This window comes from Sminthopsis crassicaudata, chromosome 6 (genome assembly GCF_048593235.1).
Source record: "Sminthopsis crassicaudata isolate SCR6 chromosome 6, ASM4859323v1, whole genome shotgun sequence".
Taxonomy (NCBI): domain Eukaryota; kingdom Metazoa; phylum Chordata; class Mammalia; order Dasyuromorphia; family Dasyuridae; genus Sminthopsis; species Sminthopsis crassicaudata.
The window spans coordinates 215,997,707-216,023,032 of NC_133622.1; the positions used below are offsets into that span (position 1 = coordinate 215,997,707).

The following is a 25,326-nucleotide window of genomic DNA, read 5'->3' on the forward strand; positions in this document are numbered from 1 at the left end:
GTCTCTCCAAGCCTCTCTGTATTCCTCCTGTTGGTCATTTCTTATAGAACAATAATATTCCATAACATTCATATACCATAGTTTACCCAACCATTCTCCAACTGATGGACATCCATTCATCTTCCAGCTTCTAGCCACTATGAAAAGGGCTGCCACAAACATTTTGGCACATACAGGTCCCTTTCCCTTCTTTAGTATTTCCTTGGGATATAAGCCCAGTAGTAGTATGGCTGGGTCAAAGGGTATGCACATTTTGATAACTTTTTGGGCATAATTCCTGATCAGCAATCATTTATTTAAAAAAAATACACTGGCTAGTGGAACCAGAAGTAAATTCTGAAACTCAAAACAGCTGATCTCTTTCCAGTTTCTTTTATTGTGGCATCTCTTGTTAACTTGTCTTAATTTAGATGCATAGCATATATCATTGGAAAGGAGTCTCTTCCAACATCATCATTTAAAAGATAAGGAAACTGAGGTCTAGAAAGACAGTTTGCCTTTGCCAAGAGCATTTATTTGTGGGAAGGCTAGGATACAAACATAGATTTGCTGACTTTGTTGCTATTTTCAGCATACTTTGTTGCCCAAATTAAGACAATTTTGGTGACTACTATATTCTCCTGCTAGTCAGTCAGTCAACAAGTATTTATTGATTTATTATATATACTCTAGGAACTGGGCTAAGTATTACAAATACAAGGAAAAAGGAAAATAATCCCTGCCCTCAAGGAGTTTACATTATAATGATGAAAACAGCACATAAAAGGAAGCTAAAAATGGAGTAATCCAAGTACAGCTGGTTGGGGGAAAAAAAAAAAAGAGATGATAGATCTACCTATCCACATCAAATGGAGGTTCTTAAAAGAGTTATCTACCCTATTATATAAGTAAATAATCCTTGGGGCAAAAAGTATTGATGAATTGTGAGAACTTAGACTTAAGTGAGCTTCCAAAATAAAGAGCTTCTTGTGGCATTATGGGGGAAGTCCAGAGAAGTTGTCTGCAGTTTTTTGACAATGACCACTGAATCAAAGTTAAAGACTGTTTCATTTTTCCATGTTTATATCCCTACTACTTAGTATGGTGCCTTTGCCTGATAACGACTTTAGAAAGGATTTTAGGAAATGATGGATTTGGGGCAACCTAGCTAAATTATCCCACTGTTATTTCCAAACTTTAAAGTGATGTGCCCAATCAAATTTCAGTAGCAGAGTAAACAAAAGGTAAAAGCAAGATATTTTCTAACCAAAGCAAATTTAAAAGCAGGAAAAATCTGTGACACAGGGGTGAAAGTCTGTCTGGACACCAACACACAGTGGTTGCAAGAACAACCATAGCAGCTGTTTTAAGAGTTCTGAGCCCAGAGATCAGGATTTTATAAGTGGTCAGAAAGAGATTATAGATGACCCTTTGCTGGCACTGGGCACAGATGGTGCTTCCTTTGTGTACATCTAGGTTGCAGTTTCAGGGTAGAGATGAGCTATGAAGGTCAGTCATGAAGGTCAGTCACCAGGGAACAAGATCCCTCATTATAGTTTCAAAGCAGAAAGGAGTGCTAATTGCTTCTGGCTACAAGGCACCAGGGGCCATTCCTGGATAAAAACCAGATCATAGACCAAGAGAGAAGTAATCATATCTCTCCCAGGATCATACCACCATAAAATCACAAAAAATTTGTAACCCTTCCAGAACTGGCTCTGAAAACAATAGCACAAAAAAAGCCTGAAGCGTGGGACAGTGCCTCCCTACTGCTGAGTGAGCAGAGCCAACTGTAAAATATTCAGGAAAGAGATTGGAAAAATCAGCAAACAACAATAGTATTTGACCACTATACTAGCTGGAAAGATCTGAGACATAAAATCACATGAAAACCAATGTGAAAATATCTATAAACAAAACCTCAAAGAAAATTACTAGTTGGACCAAAGCCCAACAAAAATTTCTAGAAGATTAAAAGAAAGATAAGAGTAGTAGAGGAAATAAAAGTCATACAAGAAAATCATAAAAAGAAAATTAACAGTTTGGTAAAAAGAACAAAAAAAATGAAGAAAAGAACACTAAAAAACAGAATTGTTTTAAGATAAAAAGGCCAAAAAATCACAGAAGAAAGTAACTCTTTAAGAAGCAGAATTAGCCAAATTTAAAGAGGTACAAGATTTTTATTGAAAAAAACAATTCTTTAAAAATTAGAATTGAACAAGGAGATGTTCATGACTCATGAACATGAGATATCAAGAGACAAAGTCAAAAAATTAAAAAAAGAAAATGAAATATTTTATCAGAAAAACAGTTGGCTTAAAAAAGTAGATAAAGGCAAAATCATAACTTTGAATTTGAATGAGGGGGGTGGTGGGTAGAATGTGAATGGGATGAGCTCTACCATAAAATTGAAGTTGATAAAACAGATTAGAAACCAGATTTTTAAAAGTGAGTTCCAAATTTTCTTCCTCCCTTCCCCACTTCCCTCATTTTTAAGACAGTAAACAATTTGATATAATTTAAATATTGCAGTCATGTAAAGCATGCTTCTATATTAGTCGTGTGTGAAAGAAGAAACAGATCAAAAGAAAAAAATCATGAAAATAAGAAAGTGAAAACAATATACGTGGATCTGCATTCATACTCCATAAAACTTAAAAACTCAAGTACAAATTGAAGCATAATTTCTTCCCTTCATTTTTCTTTCTTTTTAATTTAATTTAATTTTAAAAACCAAAATGGCTATCATAGAAATGTGTCTTACATGATTTCATATATAATATTGACATTGTAGTGCTTTTTTCAGTGATTAGGGGAAGGATTGGAGGAAGGGAAAGAATTTGGAACTCGAAATTTAAAAAGAAAAGAATGTTGTAAAATGATGAGTTTTTTAAAATATATTTTTAGAAAGATAACGGGGAAACCATTGCGTAATCAGCCCACATGCGGAAAGGTTTCAGAGGCAGGAACAAAGGCCTTTAGTGTAGAAACGGAAAGAATGGAATTAGCTAGAGATTAAAAAGAGAGAATTTACTCTTCTTGACCCTTAATATAAATATGTGAGAAATATGTAAATATGGATAAAAAATAAACAAGTGGATGGGGGGAGAAAGAAATCTTTATGGAATTGTTCAATAAGCAATGACTATGTTTCAACTTGAAGGACAGTTGTAAATGAAAAAAGCTACTCCATCATATAATGCCAATAGATGTTCTCAGGTTTGAAGATATTTTGGAAATGATTGGTTTGTTACTGATCTTCATGTCCTAAAACTATCTCTAATTTATGCTTGAATTGCTCCATGGATTGAGATAAAAACCAAGAACTATGATGCTCATGAACTCCATGAACTGAAATAATATGTTCAAAGAGTTATCCGTGTAAATAAGGTTAACAATAATCAAGTCAGGCCATGATAGTAGATGGTACTGAGAGAGAGAAAACAGTAAACATTTAGTTCCATCAATTCCCATGACAACTTTATTTCCAACAGTATAGTTCAGAATGTTTTCCTAATTGCTGATGACAATCTTTAATGTGTGTATATGACCATGCAGCTGAACATAGGAAAACAGGAGGTCTAGGTTGTAGCATCAGCTCTGCCAATTATTTGTAGTGACTTTGAACAATTAATTAAACTACTTTGAGCCTCAGTTTCCACATTTGGGAAAAATGGGCACTTGTCCTTCCCATATTTCAGAGTATTGTCATGAAGAATCAAGAGGTCATGGACATCAGACTAACTTGAAAGTTGATGAGATGATCAACATCATGGTTTGTTTTGCCCAGATGTTCTTTGTTGCTAGAAAAGAGCCTCTTGTGGGAATGGAAGAAAGTGGAACATAGGGAAAAGAGTCACAGGCAACATTGGACAATTATGTTATAAAAAATAAGTCATTGACACTGATACATTGTTGGTGGAATTGTGAATACATTCAGCCATTCTGGAGAGAAATTTGGAACTATGCTCAAAAAGTTATCAAACTGTGCATACCCTTTGATCTAACAGTGTTACTACTGGTCTTATATTCCAAAGAGATCTTAAAGAAGGGAGAGGACCTGTATGTGCAAGAATGTTTGTGGCAGCCCTCTTTGTAGTAGCCAGAAACTGGAAACTGAATGGATGCCCATCAACTGGAGAATGGCTGAATAAATTGTGGCATGTGAATATTATGGAATATTATTGTTCTGTAAGAAATGACCAACAGGATAATTTCAGAAAGGCCTGGAGAGACTTACAGGAACTGATGCTGAGTGAAATGAGCAGGACCAGGAGATCATTATATACTTCAACAACAATACTATATGATGATCAGTTCTGATGTACATGTCCCTGTCCAACAATGAGATGAACCAAATCAGTTCCAATAGAGCAGTAATGAACTGAACCAGCTACACCCAGCGAAAGAACTCTGGGAGATGACTATGAACCATTACATAGAATTCCCAATCCCTCTATTTTTGTCCGCCTGCATTTTTGATTTCCTTCACAGGCTAATTGTATACTATTTCAAAGTCCGATTCTTTTTGTTCAGCAAAATAACTGTTTGGACATATATGCATATATTGTATTTAATTTATACTTTAACATATTTAACTTGTATTGGTCAACCTCCTATCTCGGGGGAGGGTAAGGAGGGGAAAAATTGGAATAAAAGGTTTGGCAATTGTCATGGCTGAAAAATTACCCATGCATATATCTGGTAAATAAAAATTATAATTAATAAAAACAAAAAAGTGACAGGGAAAAAAAAATAAATCAATCAGCTAAACTGAAAAAAAAATAAGTCATTGAAAGTGAAATGATTAAGAAGAAAAGCAACAATAAAGCTTTTAAGCAGGTAGGTAGAGAGAAGAGCATAAGGTGATGAATTATGGAAGAAAGGCATAAAGAAATAGAAAGACAACGTAAACAAAGAAAAAGGAAAAAAGCAAAGAAGTAAATAACATGAACCACAAAGATAAATACCTATTTGAATATTCCAGGGGATTCAAGTTCTCATGCATCAGTCCATCCTTATTTTCCCATTTGGTATAGATTTTTTTCTCTATCCTACCACACTCTCCTAAATGGAAACTCTCCTAATATGTTAATGACTATCTCTATTCCAATCACTCTCAAATCTACTTATCTTATCTCAATCTCTCTCCTTACATCCAATTTTGAATCTCCAAATGCTTTCCAGGCATCTCAAACTGGATAGTTCCTAAACACCTTAAATTCAACGTGTCCAAAACCAAACTCATTTTCTTTCCCTTGCCTTCCTCCTCCAAATTTCCCAATACCTTAGAGGGAAAAGTCATATTCCCAGTTCCCCAAGCTTACAATCTAGTTATTCTTCATTCCTCACTCTCATCCCCTACCCCAATATTGTTGTCAACTCCTATGAATCTTACTTTGACACCTTTCAAATATGTCCCCTTCTTTCTTTTGGCATGACCACCATCTTGCTTCAGGCTCTCATCACCTCTGAATTATTGCAATAGTTTACTTGTGAGTCTGCCATCCATCCACCATTCAGCCACCAAAATGATGTTCCTAAAGCATAAATCCAACCATGTCATCCTTCTATTAAAACTATAGTGGCTTTCTCCAGGATGAAATATAAAATCCAATTTGTCTTTCAAAGCCCTTCATAACCTAGCGCCCTTCTACATTTACAGTCTTCTTATACCTTACTCTCCAGTACATAGTCTTCAATCCAGTGATTATGAATGATCTCCTGGCTGGTCCACCCATAAGACATTTCATTTGTTCACCCTGACCATTTTCTCTTGCTTGCTTTCATGGTTGAAATGCTCTCCTTTCTCATCTCTTGCTTCTGGTATTCTCACTTTCCTTTAAGTCATACTAAAATCCTTTCTTAGATAAGAAATCTTTCCCAATCCTTAATTCTTATACCATCCCTTTTAAAATTATTTCATTTTTTCTGTATATATTCTGGCTAGATGTATTTCTTTACTAGTCTTTCCCATTAGATTGTGAGCTCCTTATTGACAAGAAATGTCTTTTGCCTCTTTTTGTGTCCTCAACACTTGGCATCGTGTCTGCCACATAATAAGTGCTTAATGTATATTTATCAACTCTCTTAACATTCTGTGGGTAACAATTTTAATACTCAGTCTGACTCTCTGTTAACTATCATTCACTTATATAACCAGTCTACCTCATTTTCATTTTTATATTTCTTTGTAATGTTTTGTACTCTTTTCTATGACAAATGTCACTTTTACTAGCGTATGCTAGCCTGAATAGTTATTCTATGGTATGGTGGAAAAGGATGGCTACAATTTCAAAGTACTTGTGTTCACATTCCCAAACTGATACAAATCACACTTCATTGCTTAATCTTCCCATTTACTAAACAGAAATAAGAACTCCCAAGCCCATCTATCTCAGATGACTATTGCAGCGAGAGCTCTCTGTAACTCAGAATTATTACAGAAAATCCACCATTATGGTAGAGTTTTCAAAAGTCCATAGCCCACAAAATGTGTGCATTGAACTTGACTACCTTCCTGTCCTTCCTTTTAAACATGTTCCTTTCCTGCATCTTATACGACTGAATTAAAACCACAAAAATTCTTCTCGGAGTATTATTTTCATTTTGTTTAATGTCCTTTGTTTGAATTCTTCAGCAAAGAAATCTGCCAAGCCACAGAGATCCTGATGTGCCCAATGTGTGAGAGAAGCTGCATGCTCCAGAAACTGAATGAGAGCTGCATCTATGCCAAGGTGAATATAGCACTTTTTGTTTTTGTGAGTGCATTGTGATTTTTTTAATTTACTGTCTACTTGAGTGATAAAACATGTTCACAAAGAAACAAAATATGAATTTAGAATGTAATCAAGACCAAAAGAGTAATCTCAAATCTGAAAAATGGAATCAAGCCAGGGAGAAGGTTAAGTTAGTAAGGAAGGGCATGTTAGAGAATGGAGCACTATTTCTAATTCTAAGGAAGCACTAATCTTTAAAAGATAGGCAGAATACAAAAAAGTAGAGATTCGGAATGGAAAGAAGACGACAGGGGTGAAGGAGAACATTTGAGGTATAGCAACCAATGTAAGGAAATGAGTATATATGGGAAAGCAGGGGGCACATTCAGATTAGATTGCAGATTATACAAGAAGTAAGAGGGATGAAGGAAGGAAAAAGGAAAGAAAAACAAAGAAGGAAACAATGAAAAAAGAAAAGAAATAAAAAAGAAAGGAGAAATTATTATAGAGGGTCTTCACTAGAAATATAAGGACTTTAGACTTTATCTCTAGGCAGTGTAAAATAATTGCTGTTTTTTTGAATAATGAATTGTTTTGGTCTATTTTAAACTTCAGAAGATTCATTTTGGAGTAAGTGTTGAATGGTCATGGGCAAAACTGCTACTTGGGAGATTAAAAGAAACTAAAAGAAAGTTTTTAAAGTTGGATGGCTTCTGTGATGGTAGAAATGATGAAGGACCAGAGGTACAAATATTTTAGAGAGAGAATTAACAAGATTAGGCAATAAACTGAATATGTAGACTGAGAGCAAAAGGAAGGATTGAAGGATGAATCTCATTATTTAATAAGTGTTTCAACTGAGGCATTTCTGAGTCCAAAAACAGTAAACATTTATGCTGGGCTATTTTCTCTTGCTTTTATTATTTTTGAATGAAATTATTAATTTTAAATAGCTATTGTAGGAATAATAAATTTATATTTCTGATGACCTAAGGGTATCCATTAGATTCTAGAAATTAGAATTATATCTTATATATTTTGTAAGATCTTTCTCATCTTTTCTTCTTTCCTTGTTTACTTTAATTGTAGTGAGTTTTTAGTTTTGTGTTTATGTTTTGGTGGAAATTTATTTGTAGGATTATTATAAGATCCTAGCTGAGGGCTGGAAAGGATCCTAGAAAGGTTCTTACAGGCCAACTAATCTAGTCCTCTTTTTTTAGAAAAGAGGAACAATGAATATTAGGAGCCAGGTCTGAAATGAAATAGAGGATAGATGAGTTTTCTTTCTAACTCACTGAAAGGCGCTCAAGAAAGCTAACTGTAATAGCTCTTAAGTACTAGCTTGAACATTGCAAATGACAGATTTCTTTGAGTATCAGGAATGACTCCAGAGATTTTTTTGTGATGGTAATGGTGATAAAAAAATTTTCAGATGCAGATTACTGACCTTAAAGACATAGTTATGAAGCTCCTCTCCAATTAATTCAGATCTGTATAACTGTCAAAAAGCCTCAGATCAGATGCCCTTATTTCCAATTTTCAATTGGATAGTTTTAATCAAATACATGTTTATTTGTTCCAAAAAATTCAAAAAAAAAAAAAAGCATCCCTCCTCTACAAGAACTAAAATATTACAAATAACAGGTAGTTTTTCAAGAGGAAAACTCTTCAAGAGGGTCACTTTTTCTGTTGGAAAAAGGCAAATAGTTAAATATCAAAAGGTCAATAGTTTTGTAAAAAATTGATTTGATAACTCCTATGAAAAATGTGGGTAATGTAGGTGTCTAACATTTCCTAGGATAATTGTTTCTTTAAACAGCAAAGCAGGTTTGGACCTTGGGGGTGAACTGGGAGGATGAAATTTCTTAGTTTTGCTGTATATCTTTCTCTGATATTCTGTGATTTTTAAACTCTTATGTAAGTTATTTTCTTGCTTTTTAAAAATGCATGCATTACTGAAAAAGAAAAGATTGAGATCTACACCCCCACACTGCCTCCTTACCATTCATCAGACAAATAAAAAAAAAGCATTTTGCTAATATTAATTTTATGATAGCAGTGAAGACTGTTTTTATTGGAACCTTAGTCTCAGAGGGTTGGTGTGCTTGAAATTCTGAGGAAATTGTACCTTTCCCAGTGCTCCCCAACTCATAGGAGGTATGTTTTCTAACAGTTTGGTCATTTTGGTCACGTTTGACTTTTTGTGACCAAAATTAGGTTTTCTTGGCAAAGATACTGAATTAGTTTTCCAGTTTCTTCTCCAGCTCATTTTACACATGAGGAAACATGAGCAAATTGGGTTCAGTGACCTGTCCAGAATCACACAACTAGTAATTATCTAAGTTCAGATTTGAATTTACATCTTCCTCATTCCATTTGTTTTTCCACCATACCACTTTGCTGTCCCATAGGAGGATCTTGATTCTTCCATACCTTGCTACTTACTTACATAATAATATCTTGATCACTGCTAGGAGAGAACTCTCCTATAAAATGAGAAGATTACACTAAGTGATGCCTGAGGTCACTCCACTTCTAACTGTATGATCTAAGAACCAACAAATTAAACACCACACAAACTAAACAACAAACTAAAAATAATTTAACTAAAGATCATATGATAATATTTAGAAAATCTTCAATATAAGGTTTAGACTTGGAACTAAGGAACTCATCCAGAGAGATATGGTTTTTAATTCAATAGACACTTATGAAGCACTTAATATGTTCCAATCTCTGTGCTTAGGTACATGGGATACAAAGACCAAAAATAGTAATAATGATAATAATGATGACGATCCTGCCCTCAAGAAGCTTACATTCTATGAAGTGATTCATAAGCTTATTGCTCATTTTTATTTTTTTTTCTCAAACTGTCTTATAGCATATTTAGTATCCTAAAACCAAGAATAATTGGGAATAGTAAAAAGTTCATCTTTATGCACTGAGTGAATGCTTCTAAAAATGTTTGAAAAACCAAGCTTTGTTTCCACTTTGAGAGCTGTGCTCACACTTAAAAAAAAAGCCTTAGAATGTTGTAAAATGGCTAAAAATCATAGCATTTTCCTTGGAAAAGATTCACCTTTTTGCATATTTACTTCATATACAATGAATCCTCCCATAATATTCTTGAAGTCAATCATATAGAATTATAGATTTAAAGCTATCAGGTCCACATAGATCATCTTGTTCAATCACCTCATTTTCTTGGTGAAGTCACTGTAAAGAGTGATGGATTTGCACTCATGTGACCTGAATTCAGCTTTAGGCATCAGTTAGGCACAGTAGGTAGAGTGCCAGATCTGGAGTCAGGAAAAAGTAAATTCAAATTTGGTCTGAGACACTTTATTAGCTATATGACCCTGGGCAAGTCACTTACTCTGTTTGACCTAGTTTCCTCATCTGTAAAATGAGCCAGAGAAGAAAATGGCAAACCACTCTAATATTTTTGCCTCTAAAAAATTGAAATGGGGTCATAGAGAATCAGATCTGAACAAAAACAGCAGAGACCTAGGTTCAAATTCTTCCTTTGTCACAGATCTTTCCAACTATGATCCTATAATATCGAAAATCAGAGAAGTTCAGTAGTTTTTCTAGTCTTGGACATTGGATTCCAAAAACAGTATTAAAACAAAACAAACAAACAAAACACTACAAGATTCACACCTATGATAATGTAATTATAAGAGAGCATATAAGCTGGGACCCTCAGCCAGATTCAGAGCCAGAGAAGACAAAGATCTGGAGGTGGGGACTCAGATTCAATTCCATCTTCATCAGCCTCATGGTGGCTGGCCTCCTGTACTTCCCCCAAGTGGCTGGCCTCCTGCACTTGAAACCAAGGTAGGTTTGAAAGGCTCTCAAGAAAGCTAGCTGGGCCCTAGGCAAGGAAACTAGATTGTAAAGGAGATAATAAAGGTTTTGGACTTTAACACCTGACTATTCTTGTGGCGATTACTCAACTGAAAGGAAGGCAGTTCCAGAGACCTCCAGAAAAAGCACCAAGAACATGACACATTTCAGTAGAATTTCTCATAGTACATGGAAAGTTTTAATGTATATAAGTGGCAGCAATGATTAAAATATTTCATCAAATCATTTAGCTAGAACAGTCATGGAAACAATTCAAATAGTCCCCAATTTTCCTTAACAGTCAATGAGTCCCCAGCCTTTCTGACTTAGAAGTTACTTGTTTTGTGAAGAAATGTTTTCTTACTGAAAAAGTTTGTCTCTATCATATATTTGTCATCATTAAATTATTTTAGTCATGTCTGATTCTTTATGACCCCATTTGGGGTTTTCTTAGCAAAGATAGTTAAAGAGCTTGCCATTTCCTTCTCCAGCTCATTTGATAGATGAGGAAACTGAGGCAAATTAGCTGTGTGACTCTGGACATTTTTTGCCTCAGTTTCCTCATGTTTGCCCAGAATCATACAGTTAGGAAATATTTCAAACCAAATTTGAACCCAGGAAGAGAGGAGTCTTTCTGACTTCAAACCTGACATCTTATCTGCTGAGCCTCCTTGCTGCTCCTCAATCATATATCTTTTCACTCAATTATTAAATACCCATTAGATATTTGGGAGATTGTAAAAAAAATGGAAAAGCAAAAGCACACTGAGAAGCTTGTACAATGTCTTTCACTCAGTAAATATTTTAATGTTTGTTGATCTAATATGATTAATGGAGTGTGCCCAGTTTAGTAATTATGGGGGAATAGTTCCAAATTTCTTTCCAGAATGATTGTTGTTATTGCTCAGTCATTTTAGTTGCATCTAACTCTTTGTGACCCTATTTGGGAATTTCTTGGCAAAGATAAAAAACTGGCATGGTTTGCCATTTCTTTCTCTAGTTCATTTTACAGATGAGGAAACTGAGGCAGAATTAAGTGATTTGGGCAGGATTACATAGCTTGTAAGTGTCTGAAGCTGCATTCTATCCCCTGTCTTCCTGATTCTAGGCCTAGTGATATATCCACCATGTCACCTACCTGCCCCAGAATAATTGTATCAATTCACAACTCAATAATGCTTTAATGCATCTAGTTTCTCAAAGCCCCTCCAATGTTTGCCATTTTCTTTTGTCAATTTTTACAATAGGAAGCATATTTATGTGTGGATTTTATTCTTCTTGTGGAGGAAATGAATGAAAAATAAATACTTGTTCAATTAATTATTTTAAAAGAAAAGCACTAAATCAGAAAAAAAATAATAAAATAGTAGGAGAACTCAGTTATTCTTAATATAAAACAACTAGACAAAATTATTATACAACCTGTACGATCCAAGATTTGAAATGGTAGAGTAATTTAGAGAAGGAAAAACTTACTAGCAACCTTTTGGTGTCTAAGTATATTGTTCATTAAGAGAAGACATAAAATGTTCTGCTTTGTCAAAGACATTTCAGGTGCTTTACTAAATGCACCAATGAATTCTACTTGTTCTCTTTCCTTTCTTCTGCCTTCATTCCCTCTTCCCTCTTCTCTTCCACATAAATAATATTTGAGAAGCACTTTAAGCATATTACTTTGTCCAGATATTATAATAACATTTTTGTGTCTGGAGGGATGGGAGTGACAAAGGAGTTGGAGGAATGGGACAGAGTAAGGAAGGAGGTAGTTTTATTTTTGTTTTGAACACTAGGGGAGAATGAAAAAGAGAAGGTAAAATATAAGACAATCGCCTCCAGACTCCTATTCCAACTGGGAATTCTAAGTTCAGCCTGCTAACATCTTACTGATTTCATTTACTCTTAATTTTCCTGCAGAGGTAAGCTGCTACGCATGATTGGGAACTATTTGTATTTAGTCTACCCTTTTCCTTATGTACAAATCCAGCTCCCTAAATAATCAAAAGCAGGAATATGATGGACACTGGTGAATTCACATCCACATTCAACATTTTACAGAAGAATATTTTGTTAACATAAGTCTATATGATTGGAATGACTCAGTTGAAACTATCCCTACAAAAATCTCTCCTCTTACTTTTTTTTTGAAAAGGTCTTTTAGTGTCCCTGCATATTTACTTTTCTTCTGGGTTGCTCTTAATTGTTCAATTAATAGCTAGAATTTCCACAGCACTTTAAAGGGTGGCAAGGCATTTTACATGTACTTCATAATAACTCTGTAAAATAACAGGTCTAATTAACTTTATTTTACTGATAAGGAACCATTGAGACTCAAAGTGAGCCTTGTGGTGGGGTCTCTTGAATGGGTATTGCCTCAGACAAACTGGAAAAGACCTTAACTTAAAGAGGCTAAAGTCCCCCACTGCATCCTGGGCCATCTATCTCTAGGTATCTTGCCACTGAATTCTGTTGGGGCTGCACAAGAGAGAGTGGGGCTGATGACTTTGCACTGTCATACTTAAAATCCAATTCATTAGAAAGTTCAAAAAATCACCCTTCTGATGTCATTGGTCTTCTTCAAGAACAAAGGACAGAAAAACAAATAATGGGGGGAAATGAGTCTGAGAGAGATGGAGAAAATTTGCTTAAGATCAGCCTAGGGAGTGTTTAAGGTAGAATTCACATTCAAGACTTCTTTCCTCTCCCAGATGTCATCTAGCAACCTCTTAGTTAAACAAGATGGCACCTCTAACAGGCAATGGTACTTTTTTGTATAAGAGATGTAAAATTCCTTTGTATTTCAACAAAGAATCCTTAAGACATTCATTATTTGAAATATGATCATTGCATGTTAAAGGGGTAGCAAGGAGTATTGAAGGGACCAATTTTGAATTCTAGGAGGCTTAGGTTTCAAACATCCCCACTGCCTCCAATCTAGCTTCTTTGGGAATATGGACAAGTTACTTAATCTCACTGTGCCCTCCAGAAAACCTCCAAGATTATAAATTGAATAAAATTGGCTAATCTGCATTTATAGAAGGAATTTCTGCTGCAGGAGTTCCCTATCTGAATGAAAACACAAGTTTAGTTGTATTGCATTTTTTTTCATGTGTCTTTGTGCAGTAGATGAATGTTCAAGGCAGTAGCAGCTGGAACACAAGCTTGGTGGGTTAGTGTTCAAGTTTGGCTTTGGACATTTGTTGGTAGGAGAAAGATCAGAGAGGGGAAGAATGGGGGTCATGGAAAGGAAAGACAGAAGAGGTATGAATTTTGCTTAAATCTATATATAGCTATATCCAGGAACAGTTTAAGGCCATTATTCTGGTAAGGTGTTTAGCCCCCAGATAGGTTTCTTTAGTTGTTGATTAAGAAAAAACAATAAATTCTCTCTTGCTTGGCAATTTCAGTTGTTGAATTGTGTGGCACTCATTACTTGGACAGCAGTCAGAGCAATAAATAAAGTGTCATATGTACATACATACACATACAGAAACTAAACAACAACAAAACATAGTTCAAAGATAAAATCTTTATTCAAATCAAACAATTCTCTCACATATCTCCAATTAAAAACATTTGGTCAAGTAATACAAATATTCTTTTTTCCCACTATTCAGACTTGATTCAACATTATCTTCTTTGACAAATTTTAAACTACATCTGACAACATTAAATTTAAGTTATTAAAAGAATTTAATTAAATTATATGTAATCGGTTAAATTACAAAAATGTAATTACAAAAAAAGTAAGACTCTTTTGGGAGAGGTGAAAATGCTTTGGTCCCTAACAAGAGTCCATGGACCATGTGGGGATCCCAGTAAAGATCATATAGACATTAGATTTGTAGAATGCTGAAAAGAAAGTACTATACACGTTTATTTTGCTAAAACAAGTCCCTCAGAATGTTGTTACAAGGAGAGGCCCTGTATGTCAGGTATCATTCTGTAAGTGGTCTAAGTACCTAGATACTACAGAAATATTTAGTAAAATTTCTGAATTTTTTTTAAGAAGTATTTTTTGAAAAATGGTTATAACAGAGGAAGTAGTCAGAGAAAATAAGGAAGAAAGGGGGTCCACCTCTTCTCCAAATGTTAATATAAAATAATCCAGAAAGTTCTATATAAAGATAATTCCTCATTTAAAGAAAGCAAAAATCAGGAATATTTCCCAATGAGAAAATAAATAAACCCCAACATGTTACCTTGATGGAATCAGCATTGATAAATCATTTAATTTTTCTTGTAGGTGACACATTTGTTTGACAATGGAGGAACGGTGTTCTTTGCTATTTTTATGGCAATATGGGGTAAGTTTTCTTTCATTACTTCTCTCTGGGGGAAATTCATGGGGTCAAAGAATTGCAGATAAAAATGTGTTCTCTGTCAATATTCATGAACCAGTTGAGCAATAAATTTGAGCGGTTGACTTCTTTGTCCTATATATCTTAAACATAGCCTCCATAAATTATTTTTTCAATCTAAACCCAGTGTCCTTATTGCTACAAATTAAAATTTTTCCTTTGGCCCTTCCTTCAAATCCTCAAAAAGTCAAAAAGTGGCATCTACATAGATGGGAAGATAGTAGAGAGTTTTTTATTTGTTTGTTTGTTTTTTTCTGGACATATTATTCCTTATCAGTTTCCAGTTCTAAAAAGCAGAACATGTTTTTGTAAAGTCTGATTTATGCACATGTGTGTATTGAAGAGTGATTTTTCCATTCCTTATATTTTCAGGGCTGGTTTATTTAAAGAGCTCACAGCATGTACACCTTATGACAACATTCAATTCCATACACAGGCTAACAATAATAATCTAACATGCAAGAAGACCATTTGCATTGCAGGAGATTCCATTTTGTGTTATCCAAAGTGTTTCTGGTTTTGCTCATCTTCTCATATATTCATGTGAGAGGAGCTTCATGGTCCCTTCTCAGGAGTCTTACATCTTGTCATTTATATAGAAAGAAGCCTTCCTACAAACCTTTGGGGTCTTCAGCAAGTTAAAATTTTAGAATATTTTGGGATCTTGGCAATTTCCTTCTTTGATGAAGTTATTTCAGTCTTTTTGGTGCCTTCCCCAATCAGCAATCTCTCCCCAGAAAAACTGCAGGTTCATTTCCAGGAGCTGCAAAGCTTTGGAGTGATGGTGAAACAGCAGAAGTAGAAAGGGCAGTGGGGCGGAAAATGTTTTCTCACATTTTGTGCCAAATTCTCCCCAGACAAGAAGATTGTATAGGTTGACCAGACTAGTGGCAGGTCGTAAATGTAGTTCAAACCAAATATCATGTCTTTCCATTTTAAGAAAAGGCAGATATAGTAATGAAATTATAGAAATGTGTTTAATTGAGGGTGTGGAAGTGAAGAGAAAGTGCTAAGAGCTTCAGAATAATTTCTAGCTGACAGAAGCTTCTCCCAGTCCTATTTGCCTTGAATTTGGGTCATCTATTCCCATTGAACAGGTTCCTAGATGATCACTGGCTTGATATATTGTCAATATATTGTCTTTTTAAGGGAAAGTAGGGCTCATTGTAAAAGACATCTTAAAATAGAGGACTTCTTTTAGAGAAAATAATCAAATACAAAAAAGGCTGCTGGGGGACATCTAACTTGCAATGTAATTTACGTTCTTCATCAATATATCCCCATTGGTCTCACGATATTAAAATGGGCCTCATGTTTACATGACTATCTTCCTCTGGACATCTGAAGAAAATGCATTTCACACAGTCCTGGGTGGGTAATGAGACTCTGCAATCTGACGTCCTATTCCCCAGGGTGTATATAAAGTGTGGACTGTAGGGATAATCATAATTTGATTATTTTCTTCTACATTCTTTGTGTTCTTCTCCTTGACGGGGTCATCAAGGTCTGCAGGTTTGAAGAAGCTGGAGCCTCCAAAACTCAGATTGAGAGTGTCTAATCGGTGAACTAAAATAATAACAGAAACATGCAAAATGGTCTTACAGAAGTAGCCATGGTTATTGTTTGAAGTAGGAAACGAGTCAGGACTCCAGGAGGTTTCTGAGCTCAACAATCGATCAGGGGCCATTTCTTCTAGTCCTATAAATTGTAATCTATCCAAATGTGTCTGTGCGATGTTATATTGTATTTATGTGTGTAACATAGTAACATGCGTGTGGTTGTGTTGCATGTGTATTTATAATGTGTTGCATTCTGTATTTCATATTATATTCACATGTGTATGTGTGTTTATATAAGCATATATTATGTTTCTATATTTTCCATTTGGATGTATGTGTAGAAATATATGTACAATAGCATGAATATGTGTATTTACATATATACATGCATATTGTGACATAGAGGGAGTGCTCTGAACCTTTCTGGGTGTTGTGTGTGTACACAAGCCCACACACACATGTGCACCTCTAGATAGACTATGCCAGTATAGTCATACTACATTGCATATGCACATGTTGTATATAAATGTTCACATTTACATATGCAGTGGGATATTTATACATGTGTGCATACTTTGTCATGGAATAGTGCTCTCTACTTATGTGTGCCTGTGTGTATACACATATACATGCATGTGTACTTGTGCATGATCTATATATGCTTATATGTGAACTTGTTCTGTATGTGTCTTCTACAAGTATAGGTGCATAAGTTGCTATATGAACACACATGTTTGTATATATCATTTGGAATAATTGACCAATAGGTCTCAGCCCAAGCTTTACTTGCTTGCCTTTTGTGCTTTGTAGGCTCAGAGTGAGTGTAAATAGCAATTGTTTCTCTTCTGGCCAGAAACTCTTGAGAATCTTCCCCTCCCAGATTGATGATTTTATGAAGATAAACTAGGCCATCCTTTGTCTTAATTCTTACCTAGACTTTAATTGCTGAATGGGCATTGCTTGCCTCAGACAATTTAAAACCCCTAACTTAAAAAAGGTGAAAGTCTCCCACTGCATCAGAGATCATCTCTAATTATCTTGGCCTACGTCTTGCCTCTGGCTTCTGATGATTCTAGAGGATGACTGCCTCCTTTAAATCCATTCATTTGTAGGTCAAGATATCACCTTCTGACACCACTGGTATTCTTTGGGGTTAAAGGACAAACAATATTTTGTGAGTAGTAGCTGCATCCCTGAGGATCCAACTAGCCAGTTCTACTTCTTTTCATTCATTTCTTTCTCCTTCCCTCCCTTCCTTCCTTCCCTTCCTTCTTCCCTCCTTTCTCTCCCTCTCTCTTTCTCCTTCCTTCCTTCTTTCCTTCCTTTCTCCCTTCCTCCCTCTTTTCCTCCTTCCTTTCCCTATCTCCTTTCTTCCCTTCTTCCTTGCCTCCCTCCCTTCTTTCTTCCCTTCCTTTCTCCCTTCCTTCCTTTTCTTTCCTTCCTTCTTTTCCTTTCCTTCCTTCCTTTCCTTTCCTTCTTTCCTTCCTTTCATTTCCTTCCTTCATCCCTTTCTTTCTTCCCTTTCCTTCCTCCCTTTCCTTCCTCCCTTCCCTTCCTTCCTTTTCTCCCTTTTCTTCCTCCCTTTCCTTCTTCCCTTTCCTTCCTTCCTTTCCTTCTTCCTCTGTCCACATGGCAATCATGCCTTTATATGTGAGTACTCTGCCCAAAAGAATATAAATTTTGATCACTGAAACCTCACAAAACAGCTTGGATTGGGGGAGTGGAATTTTTTTCTATTCCTTACTTATTTAGTCTATTTTTTTTAATTGGGACAATTAACTCTTTTAGCCCATGTAGTTTCATTTATGGTTACTTGAAATAGAGCCTTGGAAAGGCAGACTTTATTTAAGCCCAATAAGATTCAAATGGATCTACTTGACCATGCCTTAAACTCAAATCATTCTGACTCTCCTAGATTGGTCAATGATAAGTCCCAGCCCAAGCCTTGCTTGGGTATTATTTTGCTTTTGATGGCTTGGTGTAAAAATAGCAAATATTTCTGTTCTAGACAAAAATCCTGAAGATTTTTCCCTCCCAACTTGTGTTTCATTGCTATTGTTGGGTTTTGTTTCTGTTTGTGTTTTGAGTAAGCAAGCTAGGCCATCTTTTTGCCTCATTTCTTACTTAACTTTAGTCACTGGATGGATTTTACTTCAGACCAACTAAGACCTGGGAAAGACTTCAACTTAAAAAGAGAAGGTCTCCCACTGCAGGTGGGGTCATCCCCAGTCATCCTGACCTATGTCTTGACTCATGGATGATCAACCCTTGAGTAGAAAGTAAGACTGATGACTTTGTACAACCCTGCCTCATTTAAATCCAATTCATTTACACGTCAAGACATCTCCTACCAGCCCGATTCATTGATCCTCTTTGAAACTGAAGATTTAATAACAATAAGAAGTGAAATGTGTTCTAAATGTGTTTATATGTTCCATGTGTATCATATGTATGTATATATTTCTTTATGTTTGTATACATTATTGTATATATTAATTGGATATTTGCATTCATATATACATATCTACACATGCATACAATTTTGTGGTATAGAGATAGCATTCCAAATTTATGTGTACATGTAAATGTGCTCATATATGTGTGTGTGTATTTGTACACATGTGTGTGTATGCAGCCACTGGAAGGTATTTATGTGTACACATATTTCATATTATAGCACAGGGATTGATCTCTGCCTTAATATCAAGAAGTTTTGCTTCAAACTCTAACTAGCTGTGTGGCTCTGCAGAAGTTGCTCAGTGTCTTTCAATCCCAGTTTCTTTATCTGTAAAATGGGGATAATCATAGCACTATTTCCATGTGTTATTGTGAAGATTGAATGAAACCGTGTAAAGATTAAAAAGTTCTCTGCAGACATGGAGCACTCTAAAGTACATGAGAGAGAATGAAGAGGAGAAGGTGAAGAAGGACAAGGGAGAGAGGAAGTGACAGAAGAGAGAGTGTCAGGCAGCACATTACCAAGTAATAGTTCTGACTTTTAAGTCAAAGTCTTCTGTTCACAGCCCAGCTCTGATTCTTTCCAGTCATTGGACTTTGGACAAGTAAGTCTCTTGAGTGCCTTTAAGCACCTCCCAGGCCTTCACTATTAAATTCCAGTTGATTTCATTTTATTTCCATAGCAATCACCAAAGTAGGAATTGTAGCTCCTTCTCATATCAACATGTGTTAATGTGATTAAAAACCATAGCAAATGTCTTGAAATCTGACTCAAAAAATATACAGAGATGATTTAACAATCAGCAAGTTTCTCTGTGATAGTAAATGACCCTCCACTTTATCATTAGACTAGTGGTATGAGCTCTTGAAAGAAAACAAGGAAAAAGTGTTAGGGGAGTGGGGCTGATTGCACACCTTAAGGTGAACTATAACATCATCTCTAGACCTATGTCACAGAATTGCCACAGGAGCTAATTTGGGAGCAGAAGATTGTCCTTCAATGTTGCATTGTTAGTAGAAACCAGGAAAATAAAAATAAAAAGTGTAAGTGTTTAATAGACTTGAATCCTGATAAAGAACAGAATTTTGGTTGCCATCTGAACTTATCAGAATCAGTTAACTTTGTTGAGCGTGACTCAATGAAACACTTTTTATGTATGAGGTAGTAGCTAACCCCAAGGAGTATGCAGTACAGATTGGGAAATGCTTGTGTCATGTGGAAATTTGAAAATGCAGATTTTTCTGATGAGTAAGTCAAGACATCAGAATTAATAACATCAAACATCACATCTGGTTCAGCTTATTTTATTTTGTAAAAAAAAAAAAAAATCCTTCATTACTTAAGGTAGTTCTCATTCCGTTCTATGGATAGTAGAGATGACAATTACTTTCACTTGAATCTATATAATAATTCCAAGTGACTGGGAAGTGGGTACAGTGAGATTCTATAAAGATAAATAAAAGGACATTGACAGTCCTTTCCCTTCAGCAGCATAGAGAACAGGATCATGGTGATCCAATCTTTAGAATTTCATGAAATATGAATAAAGTTTTTTTTTATTGTTTCTGAGAGATGGCAATATTTTCATACTCTCTGGGGCAATGTAATAGATGGATTGGATGACTAAATAAATAAAGTATTTATCAAACAATTGTTCTGTGGCAGCTAATATGCTAAGCACTGGGGATAAAAACATGAACAAACAAAACAGTCACTACCTTCAAGGAGCTTACATTCTAACCTGGGGAAGACAACTCACCATAGAGGTACTGAAAAGCTGGTGAGAGGGCTAGGGAAAGGGGATAATGGGCAGGAGGAACAATGAAGCAGGCGAAAAGAAGGTGGTAGAGTCCAGGCGAGAGTTAGATGAAGTGTGGCTTGGGTCCTTCCCAATATGGTGGTCCTGAGGAGGAAGTCACTAAGGAGAGTGGGATGGCAATACCGCATTCGAGTTTCTAGATTCTAAAGCAATTAAACAAAAATGATGCATTATTTACCTCTCCCCAAATCCTTCTTTAAAGTCCAATTCAAAAAACTTAAGTGTGGGGATTCTAGAATGGGTGCTTTCAAATCATTTTTGCTAAAAAGGAAATGTAAAATCAGATACCTCATCCCCCCAACCTTCACCCACTGGCTTGGATTATTTCAGATATAGTCTTTCTTGAGACTATAAGATCAGAGATCTAGCAGGAGGGACCTTGGACTCCATCTAGTCCAGCCTTATTACCTATCCCTCAACTTCAACTTACAGATGAGTGAACTGAGCACCAGGAACATTTAATGATTTATCCGTGACCATACAGTTCATTAAGGATCAGAGGCAGGACCCAAACTTAGGTTTTCTGATAGCATAAATGGTGCTTTTTTCAGAGTTTATATGTAGGTAGGTAGGTAGATAGATAGATAGATAGATAGAGATATAGACATAGATATATATGCATATATATGTATATCGATATAGATATAGATATAGACATAGATATATATGCATATATATGTATATCAACATAGATATAGATATAGATATAAATATATATATACATATATATGTATATATATATATTGCTTCCTTTAAAATAGGATGAAAAACAATAAAGGAAAGTCAAGTTCTCCCACCCACTCCTCATTAATGGGATTCTAAGAGTTCCTTAATAAAAAAAGACTACAATGTACTTGGAAAGTTCAAATACTGATCTATTTCTTACCTGGCTCACTGGGTTCATCAAAAAAACGCTGGTGGGCAAACAAACTGTTTTTCCTCTTCCTATACAGCATAAAAGCAACACTGACAAGTACAGTCATTGTTAAAACGGATCCGAGAATAACTCCAAATAAGAGTCCAAAACTTGTTTTCTCTGCTGGGGAGAAATAGCAAAAAATGAATTTGTGGATTATTCACCAATGACAATAGACAATAAAATCATAGGAAAGATCTCAGAGGCCATACATATAACTCATTCTTCCCTTTTTATAGATGGGAAAACTGAGGTCATACATGTGCTAGATGAGCTCCTAAGATATCTCTCAACTCTAGAGTTACAATTCTGCTATGAAATTTATTAGGCAGGATTATAAGCCTCTAAACCTTCTCTAAAACTAACCTGGGACACTGAGAGCTTAGGGGCTACAAAGTATATGTCAGAGATATACCCTATAGGAATATAGGCAGATGGATGATGGTGGGAGTGGTCCAAAACTGAAGCTTGGCAGGGCAAGCTCTTTGATAGAGTAAGGGGACCAAAGATTAAAGAAAAGAGAATAAAACAGAACTTTGTTCCCCTTATTCTATCAAAGAGCTTGGCTCAGTTTTCCCATCTGAAAAAAATTGGTTTGCTAAGAGGTAATCATGGGAAAGAGAGGGAAAATGTAATGAATGCAAGGGTGAAGAGTTTGAAACTGAGTGGGGGATTATGCACCATGGTAAAGTTATAAAGTAGATTGGAGGTTTCAAGGCAGAGATCAAGGAAAAAAGATTAGATTGTAAACAAAGAACTTTGAGATTTATTAAAAATGGAAGTGCTACATTTGCTGGAGATGGCAAGATTAAGGATGTAGCCCTCAAAATGGAAGTGCTACCTTTGTAAATAGAGGCAAGTGGGATGGAGGAGGAGAAGGTCATGGGATATGAGGAGGCTGAGTTGTATGAAGGGGAGAGTATTAGGTTGGGGCCCAAACATGGAACCAAATGTACAGAGAGGATAAGAAAAGTACAGCAGGAATATGTTGTTCAGTCATTTCAGGCGTGCCCAACTCTTCTTGACCTCATTTGGGGTTTTCTTGTCAAAGATACTTGTTTGTCATTTCCTTCTCCAGCTCATGTGACTGATGAGAAAACTGAGGCAAGCAAGTTTAAGTGATACGCCTAAGGTCATGTAGCTAGGGAGTGTCTGAGGTTAAATTTGAACTCAGGCCTGGCATTCTATCCATTTTTGCTCCAGGAAGATTAATTAGTAGACTGTTGGGTTTTGATAAAACTGAGACAAAGATAAAATGAAAAGTGATTGACTGTGATTTGCCATAGGACCTGAATGGGCCTTGTCCATAAAACTAAAGACCAGATAATATGGTGTCTTAAGTCTCTTCTTGCTCTATCTATCCCTCCCAGGCCTTTAATCTTTCTCTTTTTACTTTGTGGGGCTTGATGATAAACACCAAATCAGGTTCATCTAGAATCCCTTCTATTTCACCATCATTGCCTTATGATATTCATTTACTATACTGCATTTTGTTCCTCTGTGTTGTTCCAAATGCGGGACGTTGAATCTAGGTTTTCCTGTATCAATGCCCAAATCCTGTAGTTAAGAATTTGTAATTGGATCTCCTTGACTACAGCACTGTCTTAGCTAATAGATAGCATTTAAAGAGAGCTGTTTAAGGTTTGTAAAGGTCTTTACAAATGTTATCTCGTTTGAGGTTCACAATCTTGGGAGGCTGATAATCACAATCCTGGAAAGGTAGGCGCAATTGTTAAAAACTATTTTTACAGTTGGGGAAACTGAGTTGGACAGAGGTTAAGCCCAAGATCATACAACAAATGTCTGAGACTAGAGTTAAGTTCAAGTTGAGGCCTTTGAACCTTGTTCACCTTTACTTTCTTACCTATAAAATGAGCTACAAAGGAAATGGCAAACCAGTCCAGTATCTTTGCCAGGAAAACTTCAAATGAGATCATGAAGAGTTGGACATTACTGAACTACTTCTGAACAATAATAGTATCCTGACTTCAGAGCCAGTGACCTGTCCACTGTACCACCTAGTTACCCTTAGCTGAATAGATCATCTACAACAAGCCAACAAGGATTTTTGTCAAAAGAATTTGTTGTTAAGATTCTTACAAGGTGCTAAATCACTGGAATGGATATAACTATCTAATTTAGCATGGTACTTAACAATTCTCTAGTTCAGTAATGGGAGGAGGGGTCTGAGTCATTCGAACTTCCACTTCTGTGCTGGCTGGAGACATTCAGACAAGAGCTCTCGGGGACCAAAGAGAGAGGAAGGCCTCCAGAAAGCTAGCCAAGCCCCAAGTGAAGGAGACAAGACTTGAAGGAGAAAATAAATGATCTGGAGATAAGATCTGGAAAGAGACTGTAAAGGACTTTAACCCCTGGCTGCATTTTGGGATTATTGAACTGAACTGAAACTAAGGCTGCCTCCAGAAGTTCCCCAAAGGATCTGCTCCGAGAGAAGGATTACAATTTAGAGAAACAGAACATTACACAGTTGGGTATAAAAATTAATCTTACCAGGACAGTAGAAGAATGGGCTGAGAAAAAGGAAATGGCTGATAAGAAGGAGGGTAAAATAAGGAAGACTGTGGTCAGAAGTAAAACTGGTTCTTGAAGAGGGCATAGGGTAAAAAACAACAACAGCCAGGGATCATAGAAAAGAATATCATACAGAAAATGAAGTATGAAATTTGACTCTGCCTCCAAGAGTGTGGGATTGTGGGTTTCCCAGAAATCAATCCTAATTGTGAATCTCCTCCCAGAGACTGGGCTTGTGGGAGCTCCTTAAAAGTATGCTCTCTTAAAGGTAGGAATCTCATGGAATTCTCGTAAATACATTACTGAATTGTTGAGTACCATGCTGAATTAGATAATTATATCCATTCCAGTGACATAGCACCTTATAAGAATTCTAACAATTTGTTATGAGTCAAAACTGTTCTAAGAACTGTTAAGACAGAAGAAAAGTGACAGAAAGAATGTTCTTCCTACTAAATCATAGAGTACATAGCCTCTCAAATTTAGAGCTAACAAGGAATCTCAAAGGTCATCTTATCCAAACCTCTAACCTTACAGATGAACAAACTGAGATCCAAAAAAATTACTTGATGTCTAAAATCATGCAGGTAGTAAGTATCAAAGGCAAAATTTGAACCCAAGTCCTCTGATGCTTCCACATTATGGAGTCCTAAGATCATAGATCTAGAATTGACCACTTAGCCTTTAACTCCAGAGCCAATATTCTACAATGTGTGTAGTATTGTCTTCTTTATTTGAATGTAATCTTGACTTCAAATGAAGCCAGTTTTGGTTTTGCTTTTTCCTGTTTTATATCACTTTTCTCAACTATAGAAAGAGGATGAGAGAATCATTGTAGAGTGATGGATGATATATTGACTTTAAAATTAGAAAGTTCCATGATTGAGATATACAATCTATGACCAGAGAGCAAATCTTTTAATTTCAGCCCCTCAGGTAGTGCTCCAAGTTACTGAGACAATGACAAATTTCCTGAACGAAGGGAATTTCCACCTCCCAGCATTTCCCTCAGAAAAGCCCCACCCACAGCACTGAAAGAAATGATATTAACAACTAATATTTATACACTACAGTGCCGTGATTTAGAAAGTACTTTGTATGTATGATACTACCATCCTTACCAAACACTGACAA

General features: G+C 35.9%; 1 protein-coding gene across 6 annotated transcripts in view; it reads left to right on the forward strand.

The window, feature by feature from the left end:
- ANO3 (anoctamin 3) overlaps window positions 1-25,326 on the forward strand; it is a 555,530-nt gene that overhangs the window by 431,742 nt on the left and 98,462 nt on the right. For all 6 annotated transcript variants that reach the window (XM_074275261.1, XM_074275262.1, XM_074275266.1 and 3 more), the window contains 2 exons: window positions 6,620-6,716; window positions 14,794-14,854. In XM_074275261.1, coding sequence (XP_074131362.1) covers window positions 6,620-6,716; window positions 14,794-14,854 — 158 coding nt within the window. The remainder of the gene's footprint in view (window positions 1-6,619; window positions 6,717-14,793; window positions 14,855-25,326) is intronic.